Genomic DNA, 22,883 nt, shown 5'->3' with positions numbered 1-22,883 from the left:
ATACTCAACTTGAGGTAGTGGGTGAGTGTAACATCACCACTCAAGCAGTAGTACCTCAACCAAATAGGGAAATATCTGAATTGAAGGAGTGTTTAAAAAAACAGCAAGCCCAGCTGGATCTGTTGTTAAACCACTTTTCTTTGGCTAACCAGCCATCTCCCGTGAATGGGGCATCCTTGGGCCAAGCGGCACCGACATATCATTATGACCCTTCTGGTAGGCCAATTTGTGTGAGGTGTAAAAAGCCAGGCCACATAGCAAGATTTTGTCGGGAGGGCAGAGGGTCAAACCATTTTTCTAGGGGTGGTAGGTTTCAGGCCAATATGGGGACAAGGGTGGTTAGTGCCTCTGAGCCACAGGAAAACTAATACCCGCTGTTGTTGAGGGCCAAGCATCAGATGGGGTTAGGGTAGGCTCAAAATTGCACTCAAGTAAATTATCTAAGTTGATGGGTGATTGTCCTGTAGTTGAGGTATGCATGGGAGGGGTGTTAGTTCCTTGCTTACTAGATACAGGCTCTATGGTCACTACTATCACTGAAGGGTTTTTTTATCAGCACTTTCAGTCTCTGTCTAGACCCTTACAGGAGTGTCGTTGGCTTCAGCTTAGAGCAGCAAATGGCTTGGAGGTCCCATATATTGGCTATTTGGAGCTGGATATCCAAGTCTTAGGGAAACCGTTGGTTGGAATGGGCGTTCTAGTGGTCCGAGATCCCATTGACCCTCATAGTAAAGCCCAAAAGGCCAGGGTGCCTGGACTATTGGGCATGAATGTGATCAGTCAGTGTTATCGTGAATTGTTTCAACAACATGGTTCTGCTCTGTTCCAGACCCCCTCTTTGCAGTCCGCTGGGGATGTGTGGAGGCAAGCTTTGAAGGAGTGTCATCAGCTAGATTGTCTGCCACTTAGTGGCCGCCTGGGTCCAGTGAAGGTAGCAGGTCGGACGTCTGTCCGCATTCCCGCAGGCTCAGTCAAACTAGTGGAAGCAGTTGGCAATCAGCAGGTGGGGTCGTCAGTGCAGTCAGTGTTGCTGGAGCCAGGGAGCAGTAAGTTGCCACCAGGTATTTTACTCTCTAGAGCATACCTTTCTTTTAATAGGGGACAGCTCTATGTGCCAGTAGTCAATGTGGAGTCCCGGGATGTGTGGCTACCTCCGCGCACTGTGTTGGGAATTATATTTTGTGTAGAATCACAGGCTAATACTGAAAGGGTGATTTTCGAAGAGCGGGAAGGAAATCAAGAGAATGTTGCTGTTATGCGGTCCTTGTGTGCCGAAGGTCAACCATTGGATCTGTCCAATCTTTCTTGGCCTACTTTGTCCCTAGCTCAGGAACAGGAGGGTAAAGCTTTACTGCGACAGTATAGTGAGGTTTTTAGCCAAGGTGAAGGTGATATTGGTTGTACCACCTTGATCCAACATGAAATCCCATTGACTGATGATGCCCCTGTTCGCCAGCGTTATCGCAGGCTTCCCCCATCCCAGTATGAACAAGTTAAGGCACACATTCAAGATCTTCTACAGAGAGAAGTTGTGCGGGTGAGCTGTAGTCCCTATTCCTCCCCAATTGTTGTGGTTCAAAAAAAGGATGGCACCCTGCGTTTGTGTGTCGACTATAGGCAGCTGAATGCCAAGACAAGAAAAGATGCTTACCCATTACCACGGATTGAGGAATCATTGGATGCTTTGGCTGGTGCTAAATTGTTTTCCACTCTTGATTTGACCAGTGGCTATAATCAAGTTCCTATGGCCGAAGAAGACAAACAGAAAACTGCTTTCTGCACCCCTTTTGGCTTATTCGAATTTAATCGGATGCCGTTCGGGCTCTGCAACGCACCAAGTACCTTCCAACGACTTATGGAACGTGTTTTTGGAGATGAACGCTTCCAATCCTTGTTATTATACTTGGATGACATTGTGATCTTCTCTTCCACTTTTGACTCCCATCTAGAGCGTTTGCAAATGGTTTTGGGAAGACTACAACAGCACAATTTGAAGCTAAAATTGGAAAAGTGTAATTTCTTTCAGAATGAAGTTCGCTACCTGGGTCATGTGATTTCTGCCTCAGGGGTAGCAACCGATCCGGATAAAATAACTGCTGTGTCAGAGTGGAAGCGTCCAACGACAGTAAAAGAGCTTCGTTCTTTCCTTGGGTTTGCTTCGTATTACAGGCGATTTGTTGACAAGTTTGCAAAGTATGCTGCACCACTTCACCAGCTAGTGGGCGCCCTTCAGAAGACAAAGTCAAAACCAGGAGTAAAATTTCTACAGGGACATTGGAGTGACAAATGCGAGGAGGCATTTAACTTGCTCAAAGACAAGTTGGTGACAGCACCTGTGTTGGCATATGCAGATTTTGCCAAACCTTTCCTCTTAGAAGTAGATGCGAGTCATATGGGGCTGGGTGCAGTGTTGTCACAAGAACAAGAGGGGAAGAGACGTCCTGTGGCATATGCAAGTAGAGGGTTGCATCCTACTGAGAGAAACATGTCTAACTACAGCTCCATGAAATTGGAGCTCTTGGGATTGAAGTGGGCAGTCACCGAAAAATTCAGAGAATACTTGTTGGGGGCGAAGTTCACTGTATTCACTGATAACAACCCGCTGAGCTACCTTCAGACTGCTAAACTGGGAGCTGTTGAACAACGTTGGGCCTCACAATTGGCTCTCTTCAATTTTGAAGTTAAGTACCGCCCTGGATCTGCAAATAGGGCTGCTGATGCTCTTTCTAGGCAATCTGACTTGTCTGCACCTTCCCACATTGAAGAGATTGCTCCAGGGGTCTCTGTTCCACTCACTGGCTTGGGTCTGCCTGTTGTGCATCAATGTGTTGGTTCTTCCTGCAGCGTGGATGCCTTACCAACACGACAAAAAGCCGATTTAAAAGCCCTTCAGTTAGCTGATTCAACAATTGGCGCCTTTCTTGTCTATTGGAGACGTGGCCGCCCCCCTTCTCCCGAAGAGCGAGCAGTGGAGACAAAGACAGTATTAGACCTGGTCAAACAATGGAAACAGATAAGAGACCAAGAAGGTGTGTTGTACCGCTTGACCCACAGGCCGGGGGAATATACAGAACTGCTGCAGTTGTTGCTACCAGAAGCCTTACAGCCAGAGGTGTTAACTGCTCTTCATGACAATCATGGTCACCAGGGGTGCGAACGTACAGCATATCTTGTTCGGCAGAGGTGCTATTGGCCCCAAATGGGTAGAGACATTGAAAAATGGGTTCAGCAGTGTGCTCGCTGCGTGGCAGCAAAAGCCATACTCCCTAAGGTACGAACTTTCCCAGGTCACTTGTCTGCCTCCAAGCCCCTAGAGATTTTGGCCATAGACTTCACTCTGCTTGAAAAGGCCAGTGATGGTCGAGAGAATGTTCTGGTGGTGACCGATGTTTTCTCCAAATTTACTCAGGCATTCCCTACTTATGATCAAAAGGCAAGCACAGTAGTACGCATCCTGACCGAGAAGTGGTTTCATGTGTATGGGGTGCCTCAACGGATACATTCTGACCAAGGCCGTTGCTTTGAAGGAGAGATGCTAAGGGCATTGTGTCAGCTCTATGGGGTGGTGAAAAGTAGATCAAGTCCCTATCATCCAGAAGGTAATGGGCAGTGTGAGAGGTTTAATCGTACCATGCACGATTTGTTAAGAACTTTGCCAGCGGAGAAGAAACGAAGGTGGTCGCATCATCTACCCCAGTTACTGTTCGCCTACAATACTACGGTGCATCAATCAACAGGCCATTCCCCATATGAACTGATGTTTGGAAGGAAACCCCAACTACCCATTGATGCCCTGCTGGGTACTGTGGCGGAGGAAATGGTGGAAGGTACAGTAGGAGATTGGGTACAAGAGCAACAAGAATTTCTCCAGTTTGCTTATGCAAGTGCAGAGCGGCAACTGAAGATGGCAGCTAGGCGACGGGAACCAACAGCGCAGGGGTTTGCTCCCATACTTCCAAATGGGACCATAGTGTACAGGAAGAATCACACGCATGGTCGAAATAAGATCCAAGATGTCTGGGATAGTACGCCATATGAAGTGGTACGGTGTTTGGACGAAAGTGGACGGGTTTACACCATATGTCCAGTGGGTGCCATAGGTCCCACTCGGAACTTTCACAGAACTGAGCTAAGAGTAGTCCCTAGACGAGTTGTGCCTGTAGTCGGTGCCGAGACTGAAAGCCCAAGCCTTGTCGAACCAAGGAAGGATTCCTGTGAAGAAAGTGGCAGTGAAGAAGCAGATGATTCCGATCGTGGTCAGTGGGCGGTGAAACAAGTAGTCATCCCCGAACCAGAGGTGGATGCTGTCCAGCAGGAGAGGGAGTTGCCCTCAGCACCTGCATCAGTGTCTTTAAGGCGTTCAGCACGTAAAACAGCAGGCCAGCATTCTAATCCACACAACCTCCCTCGAGCAGTGGCCCCTCAACATGAGGACTTGGGGACTGCAGCTCAGCCCACACTTAGCACTGTACAATGTTTTTTTAGACCTTGGTGATTGTTGTGGCACCGCGTAGTCACCGGGACGGTGACTTTTTAAAGTGGGGGTGGATGTAGCGGGTAGAGCTGTGGGGAAGATTTTAATTAATATTTCCTAGTGTTGCCCTATAGATTCCATTAGGTGAGGTGTAGAGGGGAGGACTCTTATTTTGACAGTCCCTGATGGGTAGAGCAGGACCTCATGCTGCGTATAGTCTCACGGAACCATAGATTCCTCTAGGTAGAGGGGAGGACTTTTATTTTGATAGCTACTGATTGGCAGAACAGGATTCTGCGCTGCTTATAGTCTCGCGGGACCAGCACGAAGTAGCGTTTGGTCTCGTGGCGACAGGTACAAGCTCCGGTCGGAAAGCTCCAGCTCGTGGGAAAGCTGCTTTAAAAGAACTCTGTGGGAGATAGTTTTATTGTGCTTACTGACTGGAAAGGATTAAAGGAACACCTGGAGGGTGTATCAAGGGGCACTGTGTGCGTGAGAGGAATCCATAGTTGAAGCAGGTATGGGTTGTTTTTAATATTGTATTGTGGTAGTTTGAATTACAGTGGACTTTACTAGATTTAGGGGGTGTACTGGACATAAATATTAAAAGTTTACTAAGCTTACTCAATTTTCAGTATATTAAAAGAAAGTTTGTTTTATCTTAGTGAATGTGGGAGCTCCAGGAATCAGCTGGGGGTGTGTAGCTGCTGAGTGGTGGGTAAAGTTTGCTTTACTGAATTACTGTAGGTGGAAGAGGTAGCTAACTGTGTGTTTATGCTTTTATATAGCGTTTGTATTGATGCTGAAGGTGCTGTGAAGGCGATTGAGTTCTGGCTTCCGCATTTACGACTGATTGGTATGTATTATCTGACTGGATACTTTATTTATGCAGTAAAAAGTAACTAATACAGTCAATGAGTGGAGTGGCTAACTTTTATTTATGTTTTAGGAGTGACCGAAAAAGGCCAATGATAGTAGCCACTGTTTTTCTCTCAAAATCTTCTCTTACATCTTCTCCCGGGTTTTAGGATTGTATCTTTACATCTAAATAATTTTTAGAGTTTAAATTAAAATAAAATTATGGTTTTAGTGATTTAACATAGGCTTTTTGGCCCAGGGTTGCCATACTTCCTCATAGAACCATTATCTGGTGCCTTCCAGTACAGCTTCAACGAGTACATTAACTTGATTTATGGGAAGTAACTGGTCCTTTTGGTTTAGAGCTTCAGCCCCTTATTGATATATTTACTTTGTAGTGTTATGGTTTTGTGCACATTTTAATTTGAGTGTATTTCGCTTTGTTTGCAGTGTGGTTTATTATTATTATTATTATTATCATTATTTTCTTCTTTTTGGGTTTTCTTTTATTTATTTTGTGTGCTAATTAATGGGTGGCTTGAAGCCTGACTTAATCGGCAAATTTACTAAATCCTTCAGTTTTACCAAGTGAAAGTACATAGACTATTGAGATCAGTGTTATAGCCCAGCTTGAAGCCTGACTTAATCGGCAAATTTACTAAATCCTTCAGTTTTACCAAGTGAAAGTACATAGACTATTGAGATCAGTGTTATAGCCCAGCTTGAAGCCTGACTTAATCGGCAAATTTACTAAATCCTTCAGTTTTACCAAGTGAAAGTACATAGACTATTGAGATCAGTGTTATAGCCCAGATTGAAGCCTTATTTAATAGACGAATTTATTAAATCATTAAGTGTTACCAAGTGAAAGTACTTAGATAATTGGGATCAGTGTTATAGGCCCAAATTATAATGCTCGTGAAGTCTTATATTGGGTGATTTTATGGAAAACAGTGATTTGTATGAGTGTCCTGAAAGAAATGTTTAAAAATTGTTAATCCCTTGCTGTGGTCAGTTTTGTATAACCACTAGCGTTTTAAGAGAAGGTGATTGGTCTGGTTTAATGTATCTGTTTTAAACAAAATAATAAATGTGTTCTGTAAACCTCAGTCTCATTCCGTTCCTGTGTGCCTTATTACATTTTTAGTGAGTGGGTTTATAAAACATTCCAATATAAGGTACCCAGGGGTCACATTTTGGCGTAGTCGGCAGGATTGAGGCTGATAGAGGTTTTTTTTTTAAGACACGTACAAATATTTTTTTCCAGGACACTCATTTTTTTTGTTTTGAAATATATCAGAGGTTTTAGCAGAGAGGGAGAAAAACAGTGGTTATTATCGGAAGATCCAGTGGGACGGTGTGCCACGCTATTCAAGAAGCCCCATCCCGGAGAGACAACAGAGCGGACCGTTCCTAGAAGTGTTTTTGTTGTTTGTTTTTTCTTTTGGTTTTTGTATTTTAATATTATTTTTGGAGTAATATGTCTACTTCCGATATGGAAGAACAATTCAGGGCATTGACAGAACGTGTACAACAATTGCAAGCCGAAAATGATAGGCTTAAAGTAACAGAGGAAGTTAATGTGGGTGCTAGCACCCGTACTGGTGAAGCCAGGGCTAGGATTCAATCAGAGGGTAACCAAACTAGATTTGAGCGTTATGTGTATATTCCTAGAGAACGAAAATGCCCTAGATTTTCTGGTAAATCCTCAGATATGTTGACTGTAGAAGATTGGGTTGAGGAGGTGCGCAGGTCCTTGGAGGGTCGCCATATGCCCCCATTAGAGCAAGCCTTATTTGTCTATGATCATCTAGAAGGGGAGGCTAAGACTGAAATTAAATTCCGCCCAGCTATTGACAAGAATGACCCAGAGAGAATTTTTGCCATTTTAGTAGATCTGTATGGTTGTTCACAATCTTATATTGGGTTACAAAAGCAATTCTTTCAACGTCGACAATTAGATGGGGAATCATTGAGAGAATATTCTCATTCTCTTTTATCTCTCATGGAAATTGTTAAACGTCAAAGCCCTAGGCCCATTACCAATGCTGACCACCTGGTGCGGGACCAGTTCATTGAGCATGTTCGAGATGGTATGCTCCGGAGGGAGCTAAAACGTACCGTAAGGCTTAACCCTGATATTTCTTTCTTGGCTGTTCGCAGTGATGCCATTCGTTGGGTGGAAGAAGGTGAGCATGGGGCACATACAAGGACACGCGCATACTCCTGTGATACTCAACTTGAGGTAGTGGGTGAGTGTAACATCACCACTCAAGCAGTAGTACCTCAACCAAATAGGGAAATATCTGAATTGAAGGAGTGTTTAAAAAAACAGCAAGCCCAGCTGGATCTGTTGTTAAACCACTTTTCTTTGGCTAACCAGCCATCTCCCGTGAATGGGGCATCCTTGGGCCAAGCGGCACCGACATATCATTATGACCCTTCTGGTAGGCCAATTTGTGTGAGGTGTAAAAAGCCAGGCCACATAGCAAGATTTTGTCGGGAGGGCAGAGGGTCAAACCATTTTTCTAGGGGTGGTAGGTTTCAGGCCAATATGGGGACAAGGGTGGTTAGTGCCTCTGAGCCACAGGAAAACTAATACCCGCTGTTGTTGAGGGCCAAGCATCAGATGGGGTTAGGGTAGGCTCAAAATTGCACTCAAGTAAATTATCTAAGTTGATGGGTGATTGTCCTGTAGTTGAGGTATGCATGGGAGGGGTGTTAGTTCCTTGCTTACTAGATACAGGCTCTATGGTCACTACTATCACTGAAGGGTTTTTTTATCAGCACTTTCAGTCTCTGTCTAGACCCTTACAGGAGTGTCGTTGGCTTCAGCTTAGAGCAGCAAATGGCTTGGAGGTCCCATATATTGGCTATTTGGAGCTGGATATCCAAGTCTTAGGGAAACCGTTGGTTGGAATGGGCGTTCTAGTGGTCCGAGATCCCATTGACCCTCATAGTAAAGCCCAAAAGGCCAGGGTGCCTGGACTATTGGGCATGAATGTGATCAGTCAGTGTTATCGTGAATTGTTTCAACAACATGGTTCTGCTCTGTTCCAGACCCCCTCTTTGCAGTCCGCTGGGGATGTGTGGAGGCAAGCTTTGAAGGAGTGTCATCAGCTAGATTGTCTGCCACTTAGTGGCCGCCTGGGTCCAGTGAAGGTAGCAGGTCGGACGTCTGTCCGCATTCCCGCAGGCTCAGTCAAACTAGTGGAAGCAGTTGGCAATCAGCAGGTGGGGTCGTCAGTGCAGTCAGTGTTGCTGGAGCCAGGGAGCAGTAAGTTGCCACCAGGTATTTTACTCTCTAGAGCATACCTTTCTTTTAATAGGGGACAGCTCTATGTGCCAGTAGTCAATGTGGAGTCCCGGGATGTGTGGCTACCTCCGCGCACTGTGTTGGGAATTATATTTTGTGTAGAATCACAGGCTAATACTGAAAGGGTGATTTTCGAAGAGCGGGAAGGAAATCAAGAGAATGTTGCTGTTATGCGGTCCTTGTGTGCCGAAGGTCAACCATTGGATCTGTCCAATCTTTCTTGGCCTACTTTGTCCCTAGCTCAGGAACAGGAGGGTAAAGCTTTACTGCGACAGTATAGTGAGGTTTTTAGCCAAGGTGAAGGTGATATTGGTTGTACCACCTTGATCCAACATGAAATCCCATTGACTGATGATGCCCCTGTTCGCCAGCGTTATCGCAGGCTTCCCCCATCCCAGTATGAACAAGTTAAGGCACACATTCAAGATCTTCTACAGAGAGAAGTTGTGCGGGTGAGCTGTAGTCCCTATTCCTCCCCAATTGTTGTGGTTCAAAAAAAGGATGGCACCCTGCGTTTGTGTGTCGACTATAGGCAGCTGAATGCCAAGACAAGAAAAGATGCTTACCCATTACCACGGATTGAGGAATCATTGGATGCTTTGGCTGGTGCTAAATTGTTTTCCACTCTTGATTTGACCAGTGGCTATAATCAAGTTCCTATGGCCGAAGAAGACAAACAGAAAACTGCTTTCTGCACCCCTTTTGGCTTATTCGAATTTAATCGGATGCCGTTCGGGCTCTGCAACGCACCAAGTACCTTCCAACGACTTATGGAACGTGTTTTTGGAGATGAACGCTTCCAATCCTTGTTATTATACTTGGATGACATTGTGATCTTCTCTTCCACTTTTGACTCCCATCTAGAGCGTTTGCAAATGGTTTTGGGAAGACTACAACAGCACAATTTGAAGCTAAAATTGGAAAAGTGTAATTTCTTTCAGAATGAAGTTCGCTACCTGGGTCATGTGATTTCTGCCTCAGGGGTAGCAACCGATCCGGATAAAATAACTGCTGTGTCAGAGTGGAAGCGTCCAACGACAGTAAAAGAGCTTCGTTCTTTCCTTGGGTTTGCTTCGTATTACAGGCGATTTGTTGACAAGTTTGCAAAGTATGCTGCACCACTTCACCAGCTAGTGGGCGCCCTTCAGAAGACAAAGTCAAAACCAGGAGTAAAATTTCTACAGGGACATTGGAGTGACAAATGCGAGGAGGCATTTAACTTGCTCAAAGACAAGTTGGTGACAGCACCTGTGTTGGCATATGCAGATTTTGCCAAACCTTTCCTCTTAGAAGTAGATGCGAGTCATATGGGGCTGGGTGCAGTGTTGTCACAAGAACAAGAGGGGAAGAGACGTCCTGTGGCATATGCAAGTAGAGGGTTGCATCCTACTGAGAGAAACATGTCTAACTACAGCTCCATGAAATTGGAGCTCTTGGGATTGAAGTGGGCAGTCACCGAAAAATTCAGAGAATACTTGTTGGGGGCGAAGTTCACTGTATTCACTGATAACAACCCGCTGAGCTACCTTCAGACTGCTAAACTGGGAGCTGTTGAACAACGTTGGGCCTCACAATTGGCTCTCTTCAATTTTGAAGTTAAGTACCGCCCTGGATCTGCAAATAGGGCTGCTGATGCTCTTTCTAGGCAATCTGACTTGTCTGCACCTTCCCACATTGAAGAGATTGCTCCAGGGGTCTCTGTTCCACTCACTGGCTTGGGTCTGCCTGTTGTGCATCAATGTGTTGGTTCTTCCTGCAGCGTGGATGCCTTACCAACACGACAAAAAGCCGATTTAAAAGCCCTTCAGTTAGCTGATTCAACAATTGGCGCCTTTCTTGTCTATTGGAGACGTGGCCGCCCCCCTTCTCCCGAAGAGCGAGCAGTGGAGACAAAGACAGTATTAGACCTGGTCAAACAATGGAAACAGATAAGAGACCAAGAAGGTGTGTTGTACCGCTTGACCCACAGGCCGGGGGAATATACAGAACTGCTGCAGTTGTTGCTACCAGAAGCCTTACAGCCAGAGGTGTTAACTGCTCTTCATGACAATCATGGTCACCAGGGGTGCGAACGTACAGCATATCTTGTTCGGCAGAGGTGCTATTGGCCCCAAATGGGTAGAGACATTGAAAAATGGGTTCAGCAGTGTGCTCGCTGCGTGGCAGCAAAAGCCATACTCCCTAAGGTACGAACTTTCCCAGGTCACTTGTCTGCCTCCAAGCCCCTAGAGATTTTGGCCATAGACTTCACTCTGCTTGAAAAGGCCAGTGATGGTCGAGAGAATGTTCTGGTGGTGACCGATGTTTTCTCCAAATTTACTCAGGCATTCCCTACTTATGATCAAAAGGCAAGCACAGTAGTACGCATCCTGACCGAGAAGTGGTTTCATGTGTATGGGGTGCCTCAACGGATACATTCTGACCAAGGCCGTTGCTTTGAAGGAGAGATGCTAAGGGCATTGTGTCAGCTCTATGGGGTGGTGAAAAGTAGATCAAGTCCCTATCATCCAGAAGGTAATGGGCAGTGTGAGAGGTTTAATCGTACCATGCACGATTTGTTAAGAACTTTGCCAGCGGAGAAGAAACGAAGGTGGTCGCATCATCTACCCCAGTTACTGTTCGCCTACAATACTACGGTGCATCAATCAACAGGCCATTCCCCATATGAACTGATGTTTGGAAGGAAACCCCAACTACCCATTGATGCCCTGCTGGGTACTGTGGCGGAGGAAATGGTGGAAGGTACAGTAGGAGATTGGGTACAAGAGCAACAAGAATTTCTCCAGTTTGCTTATGCAAGTGCAGAGCGGCAACTGAAGATGGCAGCTAGGCGACGGGAACCAACAGCGCAGGGGTTTGCTCCCATACTTCCAAATGGGACCATAGTGTACAGGAAGAATCACACGCATGGTCGAAATAAGATCCAAGATGTCTGGGATAGTACGCCATATGAAGTGGTACGGTGTTTGGACGAAAGTGGACGGGTTTACACCATATGTCCAGTGGGTGCCATAGGTCCCACTCGGAACTTTCACAGAACTGAGCTAAGAGTAGTCCCTAGACGAGTTGTGCCTGTAGTCGGTGCCGAGACTGAAAGCCCAAGCCTTGTCGAACCAAGGAAGGATTCCTGTGAAGAAAGTGGCAGTGAAGAAGCAGATGATTCCGATCGTGGTCAGTGGGCGGTGAAACAAGTAGTCATCCCCGAACCAGAGGTGGATGCTGTCCAGCAGGAGAGGGAGTTGCCCTCAGCACCTGCATCAGTGTCTTTAAGGCGTTCAGCACGTAAAACAGCAGGCCAGCATTCTAATCCACACAACCTCCCTCGAGCAGTGGCCCCTCAACATGAGGACTTGGGGACTGCAGCTCAGCCCACACTTAGCACTGTACAATGTTTTTTTAGACCTTGGTGATTGTTGTGGCACCGCGTAGTCACCGGGACGGTGACTTTTTAAAGTGGGGGTGGATGTAGCGGGTAGAGCTGTGGGGAAGATTTTAATTAATATTTCCTAGTGTTGCCCTATAGATTCCATTAGGTGAGGTGTAGAGGGGAGGACTCTTATTTTGACAGTCCCTGATGGGTAGAGCAGGACCTCATGCTGCGTATAGTCTCACGGAACCATAGATTCCTCTAGGTAGAGGGGAGGACTTTTATTTTGATAGCTACTGATTGGCAGAACAGGATTCTGCGCTGCTTATAGTCTCGCGGGACCAGCACGAAGTAGCGTTTGGTCTCGTGGCGACAGGTACAAGCTCCGGTCGGAAAGCTCCAGCTCGTGGGAAAGCTGCTTTAAAAGAACTCTGTGGGAGATAGTTTTATTGTGCTTACTGACTGGAAAGGATTAAAGGAACACCTGGAGGGTGTATCAAGGGGCACTGTGTGCGTGAGAGGAATCCATAGTTGAAGCAGGTATGGGTTGTTTTTAATATTGTATTGTGGTAGTTTGAATTACAGTGGACTTTACTAGATTTAGGGGGTGTACTGGACATAAATATTAAAAGTTTACTAAGCTTACTCAATTTTCAGTATATTAAAAGAAAGTTTGTTTTATCTTAGTGAATGTGGGAGCTCCAGGAATCAGCTGGGGGTGTGTAGCTGCTGAGTGGTGGGTAAAGTTTGCTTTACTGAATTACTGTAGGTGGAAGAGGTAGCTAACTGTGTGTTTATGCTTTTATATAGCGTTTGTATTGATGCTGAAGGTGCTGTGAAGGCGATTGAGTTCTGGCTTCCGCATTTACGACTGATTGGTATGTATTATCTGACTGGATACTTTATTTATGCAGTAAAAAGTAACTAATACAGTCAATGAGTGGAGTGGCTAACTTTTATTTATGTTTTAGGAGTGACCGAAAAAGGCCAATGATAGTAGCCACTGTTTTTCTCTCAAAATCTTCTCTTACATCTTCTCCCGGGTTTTAGGATTGTATCTTTACATCTAAATAATTTTTAGAGTTTAAATTAAAATAAAATTATGGTTTTAGTGATTTAACATAGGCTTTTTGGCCCAGGGTTGCCATACTTCCTCATAGAACCATTATCTGGTGCCTTCCAGTACAGCTTCAACGAGTACATTAACTTGATTTATGGGAAGTAACTGGTCCTTTTGGTTTAGAGCTTCAGCCCCTTATTGATATATTTACTTTGTAGTGTTATGGTTTTGTGCACATTTTAATTTGAGTGTATTTCGCTTTGTTTGCAGTGTGGTTTATTATTATTATTATTATTATCATTATTTTCTTCTTTTTGGGTTTTCTTTTATTTATTTTGTGTGCTAATTAATGGGTGGCTTGAAGCCTGACTTAATCGGCAAATTTACTAAATCCTTCAGTTTTACCAAGTGAAAGTACATAGACTATTGAGATCAGTGTTATAGCCCAGCTTGAAGCCTGACTTAATCGGCAAATTTACTAAATCCTTCAGTTTTACCAAGTGAAAGTACATAGACTATTGAGATCAGTGTTATAGCCCAGCTTGAAGCCTGACTTAATCGGCAAATTTACTAAATCCTTCAGTTTTACCAAGTGAAAGTACATAGACTATTGAGATCAGTGTTATAGCCCAGATTGAAGCCTTATTTAATAGACGAATTTATTAAATCATTAAGTGTTACCAAGTGAAAGTACTTAGATAATTGGGATCAGTGTTATAGGCCCAAATTATAATGCTCGTGAAGTCTTATATTGGGTGATTTTATGGAAAACAGTGATTTGTATGAGTGTCCTGAAAGAAATGTTTAAAAATTGTTAATCCCTTGCTGTGGTCAGTTTTGTATAACCACTAGCGTTTTAAGAGAAGGTGATTGGTCTGGTTTAATGTATCTGTTTTAAACAAAATAATAAATGTGTTCTGTAAACCTCAGTCTCATTCCGTTCCTGTGTGCCTTATTACATTTTTAGTGAGTGGGTTTATAAAACATTCCAATATAAGGTACCCAGGGGTCACAGTCTGCAGTTTGATTTGCATACCAATCACGTGTTGTTGCACAGGGTCTTCTTTCATGGTGTTCGATGTGTGCAACACAAACCAAGCAAAGCCCCATAATTGTGTAACATTGCTCAGAAAAGAGTTAAATATTGTTCATTTTACAGCTCTGCTATCTGCAGGAACAATTAGCAAGCTATCTATTTAACCATCAGACTAGCTACATTATTCTGTTTCTTCTTTCCTTTTCTGGTTTTAATACAAGCGAAAAGTCCTATATGCTTTGTAGCCACAGGTTGTGAACACCTTTTCTAATAAAGGCATTCCAAGCGTAGTCTAGAGGGAAACAAATCCCACAGCGCTGAGCTGAGGAGCAGGGGAGCTGTGTTCTCTGCTGCTTCATGCAACACCTTTGGGATTATTGGTGAGTTTGTGAGTTGAGAATGAGGTGGCGTGGTGATAATCCATCATCCTGACTTCCCCAGCAATTGTCTTGTCACTGAATGCAATCAAATCCTCACAGCTGTGCTCCAAAATGAGTAACAAAGCCTTCCCTCGACAGTAGAGACAGTTACTCCTAACAAAATGCTGGAAAAACTATTTTTTTTGTTTTTTTTTAGCTAAAATGCCCTTAATTTAGGAATAAATGAATGAGCAGGTGTCCCAATACTTTTGTCTATATAGTGCAAAGCAGGTTTCCTAACTGTCAATTTTGTTTGTGTTTTTTCTGTTTTTTCAGCAACTTATATCGAGCCAGCCTATTGAGAAAACACCAGGGAGCCCATATCTCTGGTGGCTCTATCGTTTTTAAGTCAGAGGAGAGTGTGTGAGTGGTGTGGAGTGAAGCAGATTGAGGAACTGATTAAGAAAGCTGGGGCAATGAGGCTCGTTCTCACTCCAGGAACACTCTGATACCACTCCATCTCACTCAGCTTCAAGCTTCTGTTTGCTTTAACTTCATCTCCTTAAAGCTGTGTGAAGCTCTGAAAGGATGTTGGATAAAAGCTTACAGAGATGAGCCTTTAGCTTTTTTCCCCCAATATTGGTCATTCACAGCGTTTAATTACGGCCTATAAACCTAAGCCAACTATCAACTATAATGGTAATATAGTAACTACTGTATATAACTGCAATGCTATAATAAACACTACCCAACTGTAATGTAATTATTTAAAGAATTCTAAATATACCATAGAATACTATTCACTGAACACAAATATCAGCACCTTAAAGCAGCACTAGGTAGGATTTCCTTGATTTATCTTTTTAAAGAAGAAAAATTACAGCTTGAAACTCCATTGAGGTGTAATAGGAGGAATAGCGGTGCTCTCGTGTCTGTGCCGGAGCTCCTCTGAGCTCAAACCAGACTCTGTAAGTTTTCCGAGGCGGCCGCGACCAGTGCTCGCGAGAACTGCGACCTGCTTTCCGACCTTTAGTTCTAACAGTTCTACAAGGACTACTGGTTCATTCTTTACAAACTAACATACAGACACTCTGGCAGAAGCTGGAAAGAGACGGAATATGTCTGTGAAAGCCAGAAAACGAGAAAGAGAAACTAATCCGGCTGAAACATTTATTACACTCTACAACTGTAGGGGGAGCCCACGAGCACAAAATCTTAATCCTACCTAGTGGAGCTTTATCTCAAAAACATAAATTCAAAAGCTGCCTTAAGGTCAAATCCATCAAATGGGTGCCATTTGCTTGTTGTAACTATTATAAAATAAACTTTTAATAATTTTTTTTACGTATATTTAACTATTCAAAACTCAGGCAGCTTTACTTAATTTTTTACAAGGTTTCTTATCCAAAAACATGTACATTTTTTTCAGTCCTGTGACCAAAACTCATGTGACATTTAAAAAGCATGTTTAAAAGCATTTCCTCTCAAGATAGTCTTTATTTTACAGAAATGGTTGACTGCATGCTCAAATAATTTATATTTATGACAAAATAAAATCACTATATATGCATGCACATTGTATTTTTCTAAAATATGCAAAGCCTTTTTTATCTTTTTAAGAAGACCCAAACCTGAAATTGATCAAATTTATTATAATGCAATTTATTAAACAAGTGGATAAATTATGAACCAAAGAGAATTGGAAAAAGTGGTTTACATTAACTAATATGCACATTAATAATTAATTAATAAACCAGGGGACAATACTCACTCCTGTTACTGGAACTTACTCCTGTTACTGGCACTGGCACTCCTGTTACTGACACTCATTCCTGTTACTGGGACTCCTTCCTGTTACTGGCTCTCACTCCTGTTACTTTTTTTAAATTTGATTAATAGGACTGAAAGTAACAGGACTGAGTTTTTAGCATATAAGTAGCAGAAACATGAAAAATAGCTAAATAGAAGCTATGCTAATATCACGATAAGACTAAGCACATTCTAGTGATTTTACCAAAATGTGCATTTTTTATATAAACAAATCACATGTAAGACTTAATTTAGGTAACATGAGAGAGTGTTGAGATTGACCTCCTCAGTCATAGTTACAACAAGATCAAATACACAGAAAAACAAAAGAGGGAACTTATTTGCTCCAGCATCCGTCCAGCAATCCTCCAATCCGCAGAGAGATGTAGAACAATCCACAACAAGTCTTGATTTAGACTCACTCTGGCAATGTAACATGCCCATTTAATGCAATTAAAATGTCTTTGCTGTGGCTTCACAATTAAGGGCATTGTCTACTTATTAAATTATTTAATCATACAGACATTTTAATAAAAACAGCTGGACTTAAAGCTCTAGTTACTCGTTCCACTTCTGTATCATCAAGAAACTTATCGTACAGGCCTGATAAGCTTTGCAGAAATGTGTGAAAAATATTATTTTTACCATTAAATCAAAGCAGTGTCTGAAGATTTAATGAACATATCTGCAAAAAAAAATAATAATAATAACATGTACAGTAATGGGATTGCGCCGCATTGGAAAGTGACGGATAATAATGAAGTGTTTTATTCTCATTAATTGCATGGCTGAAACTGTGGAGAGAAGCGGTGGAGTACATTCACCTCATCTGGTTTTCAGCCTTGTCTGTGGCTGGAGTGTTTCTTCACTTGTTAATTTAATGTGGCAGAGAGCGGGAGTGAGCATGAGTGAGTGTAAGAGAGCGGGAGAGAGAGAGAGAGAGAGAGACTAAATGACTGGTGTTTTCTCACTTATTTCTCCGTGCCTGTGAACATGGCACATTAGGAGGCGTGCGGATGTGCCGGGGCTTGCTCAGTGGCGTCAGCAGGAGGTGGTGAGTGTGAGCGGCACTGAAAAGATGAGTGCCGGATGTTAGAGAGCAGAACTCAGACGACCCAAGTGTCCCGGAAGTTGCGGGAGTTTACCGCATATCAATAGTGGCTCCCTGATTCCCGCAAGTCTGATAAAATCTCCAGGAATCTGGAACCAGTGGCCCAAGAGTGAACACAAACGCACATGCAGGTGACAGACTTTTTACCCAATCGCATGTGGGAAAGAGAGGGAGAGAGAGGCGCTCCCCTTGTGTGTATATTTATGAAGCGCTGCAAAACAGAGAGGGTTCTGATTGGGCTGTTCTCTGCAAAGAGTCTGTGAGTCAGCCAATCAGTTTTTAGTGTGGGTGGGCAGTGTTCTTTTTCCCCCTTCTAGTTGGGATGCGTTCAGTGAGTAAGAGAAGGAGCATCACGTTTGAGGAAGGGAAAGTGGAGGCAGGGCCTTGCAAAATAAGGAAATATAAAACTCATTTACCTCTGACTACTCTAAAGTATATCTATGTAAGAACCAATGAAAAGTAAAAAAAAAAAAACGATGAAAGTTCTGCCCATTGTACAGTTTGTAATAGTGATTTCAGCATTGCCCACAGGGGACTAAGTGATTGCAACTGGCATGTTAAGGTGAGCTGACATGATATGGCCTTTTTTTTTTGGTCCAGTTTGTGAAATATATATAACTTCTAGAAAAATATGTCAAAAATGTTGATATTTTGTTGTTATGCTGTTTTATATGAACTTACAGAACATTTATGGGATTAACATTTATTTTCTTCACATTTTTTACAATGAACTGCTTGTATTTTTGTACCAGGAGTGGCATAAAGTTATCCAAAAGCAGTGTTTAAGACTGGTGGAGAAGAACATTCCAAGATTCATGAAAACTGTGATTAAAAACCAGGATTATTCCACCAAATATTGATTTCTGAACTTTTAAAACTTTATGAATATGAACTGGTTTTCTTTGCAGGAGAGTGACAAGAGAATCAATGTATCTGACTTTGCTTTTATCTGGAGGAAATATCAGCACACACTTCACATAATTCACAGTATTTGTCTGTGCTGTTCACTTCAATTATTATTTTGTCTTCCTCCTCCTCCTCCTCAACCAGTGGCTAAAATCCTGCACCCTTTTTAGACTTGACCTGAGATCTGAAAGCTCTGCATTTTTTTTGTTATTTCAGCCATTTCACATTTTGCAAATAAATGCTCTAAATTACAATATTTGTATTTTGAATTTGGGAGAAATTTTGTCTGTAGTTTATAGAATAAAACAACAATGTTAATTGTACTCAAACATAAACCTATAAATAGCAAAATCTCTTGAAATTAATTTTTGCAACTTGGGATGTCTGAGAACTTTGCAGAAGGTCAAGTCTAAAAAGGGTGCAGGATTTTAGCCACTGGTTGAGGAGGAGGAGGAAGAAAGATAAATAATTGAAGTGAACAGCACAGACAAATACCATGAATTATGTGAATTATTATTGTGAAGTGTGTGCTGATATTCCTTCCAGATAAAAGCAAAGTCAGATACATTGATTCTCTTGTCACTCTCATGCAGACAGAGTCAACAAAAACAGGCAGAAGATGAAGTGACTGACAAAGAATATGGAAATGAGGAAAAACAAGAACACAAGAGGGAAAAAAAACATGAATTCATGTATGATTTTACATATTTACATATTTACACATTTACGGGTTCTATTCTTATGAGCTAAGGCTGAAGGCAGAAGCACACAGTAGTATGCGACGCAAAAACAGGCACTGGCGTATTAGAATAGCTAATAGCTGTGTTGTTGCTGTGTTAGAGGCAAAATGACAATATTTGATCATATTGTGATTAACTGTGTTTTAATTTCTGAGCATATTTTGGATATTATAAGTGGTTAAACAACAGTATTTAACTCTGTGTAATAATTACTGTGTGTAATTAGTAATTAGTCCCATTTAACTGGATGAAGTGCAGCACATTTACGTAGAAGAATGCCTGTATTAAAGCAGCATCCCTGAGATTTTCTTTTAGAATGAAAATGCTACATTCATGAAACAAAGAAAAAGATAGGCTGAAGCGCTACTAGGAGTATTACAACTGTGAATCTTTCGAACAGGTGCTCTTTTGAAGCCAGGCAAAAATTTAAATATATGGAAAAAATAAAGTCAAGGGGACACTGTTAAAAAAAAAAAAAAAGATTAAAAAGCCTTTAATGTGTCATGGCAAGTAAATGTAAAATAATTGAGGCAGACGCGTTGTGGTCATCTTGGTCTTCTTTAGGGCATAAAACATAATGGAGGCAAAGTATAAAATGGCACCCTTAAGTATCAAAAGGGTGGAGTCACCGTCACATGTCTATAGTCATATGATTATAATTTTTTTTTTTGTAAAAAAATTAGATATATATTTTTTGTATCAAAGATTTTTTTGTAAATAATATTTTACGCAAGGTAATTAAGGCACCAAGTTTGATCCCTACATCCGCCATAATCTGCCCCGCCCCCACCCAATGCACTGATTTGTCGTCTGGCTGAATGACTGAACGAAGCGCTGTGAACTTCCAGCTCTGAGCCGGTGAGAGATCTTTGTTTCTCTCTCTCTCTCTATTTTTCTCTATATATTTTCTCTCTCTCTTTCTTTTATTTAGTACATTTAAATATCCACTATAAAAATTTACGCCTGAAAAAAACAAATGCGATTAATCGCAGTTAATCACAGATTTTTTTTGTGATTAATTGTCTTAAACTTTTTAATCGATTGACACCACTAATATATATATATATATATCATTTATAAAAATATATTTTTTTTCTTTGATAATCAGGGTGTTGAGGACGTCATCAGCCGAAACATGTCCCCCTTAGAATAAAGAGATTTAAGCAGCAAAACTTGATTTAAGCAGATTTTATTCCAAAAAAGATGGAATAAAATCTCCAAGTTTTAGGCTAGTAAACATTCCTCGATTCTATACACTAAGCAAATTATTTTGGTTTTAGTTGAACCAGGAAATAATTTATTCTCCTTTGTGTTCATTTTAACTATTCAATTAGGCAGAAATTTCGTAAAAATAAACTGCTGGAATTAAAGCGTTAGTAACTCGCTGCACATGCACTGTACCGCCATGGAACATCTTTCAGGCCTGATAAGCTTTTTTCCAGAATTTTGTGAAAAACCCTTTTTTAACATTAAATCAAAGCAATGTCTGAAGAATAAATGAACGCATCTGCAAAGAGCAGTGCTGTGATTGTGCAGCATTGGAAAGTGACGGGTAATAATGAAGTGTTTTATTCTAATTAACTGCATGGCTGAAACTGTGGAGAGAAGCGGTCGAACACATTTACTTCATCTGGTTTTCAGGATAAACTTTTATTTTTTTTACAGTGTAGCATGTTCTTATATCCAGCTCCCAGGATAGTGTATATCTAACAGCCTGTCTGTGGTTCATACTGTGTTAAAGACCTTTAACTTTAGCCAGAGACTTTCTCATTAATACTATGATTCTCTATATGATTCAATGTCTCTGTTGATCTTCATTTATTTGTAATAATAACTTCTCTCGGAGATTTTTCCTAGGCTTGCATATACAGGGGTTGGTCACTAAAACACCTGTCATTTTAGTGTGGGAGGTTTCATGGCTAAATTGGAGCAGCCTGGTGGCCAATCTTCATTAATTGCACATTACACCAGTAAGAGCAGAGTGTGAAGGTTAAATTAGCAGGGTAAGAACAAAGTTTTGCTCAAAATATTGCAATGCACACAACATTATGGGTGAAATACCAGAGTTCAAAAGAGGACAAATTGTTGGTGCACGTCTTACTGGCGCATCTGTGACCAAGACAGCAAGTCTTTGTGATGTATCAAGAGCCACGGTATCCAGGGTAATGTCAGCATACCACCAAGAAGGACCAACCACATCCAACAGGATTAACTGTGGACGCTGTAAGAGGAAGGGATGTTTGGGTGCTAACCTGGATTGTATCCAAAAAACAAAACTACGGCTGCTCAAATCACGGCAGAATTTAATGTGCACCTCAACTCTCCTGTTTCCACCAGAACGGTCCGTCACCACAATAGATTATTGAAGTCTAAAACCAGGTGTTTCAGTTTTATTGTCTAACCCATGTACTTGATTTGAATATTTAAAGCATATAGAGCCTAGTCTTTGTTGAGTGAAAGTTACATAGTGCAGTTTCTGGCACACTAAACACAAACATAACAAAAATACACAGCTACTCTGTGTGTGATTTAAGATACAAATGCTACATAATGTTGATTTAAGTGTTCTTTAAAAAGCCATTCTCATGTGCATGACATCAGTACACAAACATACAGACAAAATAGGCTTTAACAGATTCGTGTGAGACATAGTTTAAATTTCTGGACGAGCAAAGAGATCTTATACAGCTTCAGTTTCTGAATCAGTTTCTCTGATTTTGCTATTTATAGTTATATGTATGAGTAAAATGAACACTTTTGTTTTATTCTATAAACTACAGACAACATTACTCCCAAATTCCAAATTCAAATATTGTCATTTAGAGCATTTATTTGCAGAAAATGAGAAATGGCTGAAATATCAAAAAAGATTAAGAGCTTTCAGACCTCAAAAAGTGCAAAGAAAACAAGTTAATATTCATAAAGTTTTAGGAGTTCAGAAATCAACATTTGGTGGAATAAGCCTGGTTTGTAATCACAGTTTTCATACATCTTGGCATGTTCTCCTCCACCAGTCTTACACACTGCTTTTGGAAACATTTCTGCCAGTCCTGGTGTAAAAATTCAAGCAGTTCAGCTTGGTTTGATGGCTTGTGATCATCCATCTTCCTCTCGATTATATTCCAGAGGTTTTCAATTTGGTAAAATCAAATAAACTCTTCATTTTTAAGTGGTCTCTTATTTTTTTTCCAGAGCCGTTCCCCGCTTCACCAGAGTTACATAGTGCAATTTCAGGAGTGCCAGAACCTAGATACTAAACTTTAATTTTTTTTTATTACAGGTCAGTGATGTATCAACCTTTTCAAATATTTCAAAGCTGTTATTAGCAGGTATAATGCTATATACATTATATAACACATGTGCATGAACATAGACACAATATATTAGCTTTAAAACATTTTCCCCCCTTTTTTTTCTCTAAAACTATTCCTTTAACAGACTCGTGTGACACATGGTTTAACTTCTGCAATGCATCATGCCCTGTTTGAGTGCCTGATCTCTGGTCCTCCTCTGCAGATGAGTGCACTCACGCCTGGCAATGGGCTTGTGGACGCCAAACCGTGCGAGCGAGCGAGATCAAAGAGTGTTTCGGAGAAGAGGACAAATGGAGTGAGAAATCGACTCTTGCCGGGGCCTGTGTCACACTCCTCTCGTGCTGAAAACGCCACCGCATCTGCTGCTCTCCGCGCGAAGACCTTGAACCCATGCTGCCTATAATTGGCTCTCTTACCCATATATGCATGCATAAGGGTCATCACCCCACGAGTAGACCACTTCAGTCCACTTTCAAAGAAAAGAGCGAGCGGCGTACAGGGCCCGAGCCTTGCTTAAAAAGACAGCGCTGGGT

At 41.9% G+C, this 22,883-nt stretch overlaps 1 protein-coding gene across 1 annotated transcript; it reads left to right on the top strand.

The window, feature by feature from the left end:
* The first annotated feature begins 448 nt into the window (after positions 1-448).
* Positions 449-14,004, top strand: LOC125798961 (uncharacterized). The gene is made up of 3 exons (XM_049474267.1): positions 449-4,491; positions 7,361-7,521; positions 7,917-14,004. Exons 1-3 carry the CDS (start codon positions 449-451, stop codon positions 12,056-12,058), a joined length of 8,346 nt encoding a protein of 2,781 aa, XP_049330224.1. The 3' UTR covers positions 12,059-14,004.
* Positions 14,005-22,883: the final 8,879 nt, after the last annotated feature.

Source organism: Astyanax mexicanus, chromosome 2, assembly GCF_023375975.1.
Source record: "Astyanax mexicanus isolate ESR-SI-001 chromosome 2, AstMex3_surface, whole genome shotgun sequence".
NCBI classification, from domain to species: Eukaryota; Metazoa; Chordata; class Actinopteri; order Characiformes; family Acestrorhamphidae; genus Astyanax; species Astyanax mexicanus.
Note: the sequence above shows the minus strand (reverse complement) of the source record. Positions and strands in the feature narration are given on the sequence as shown.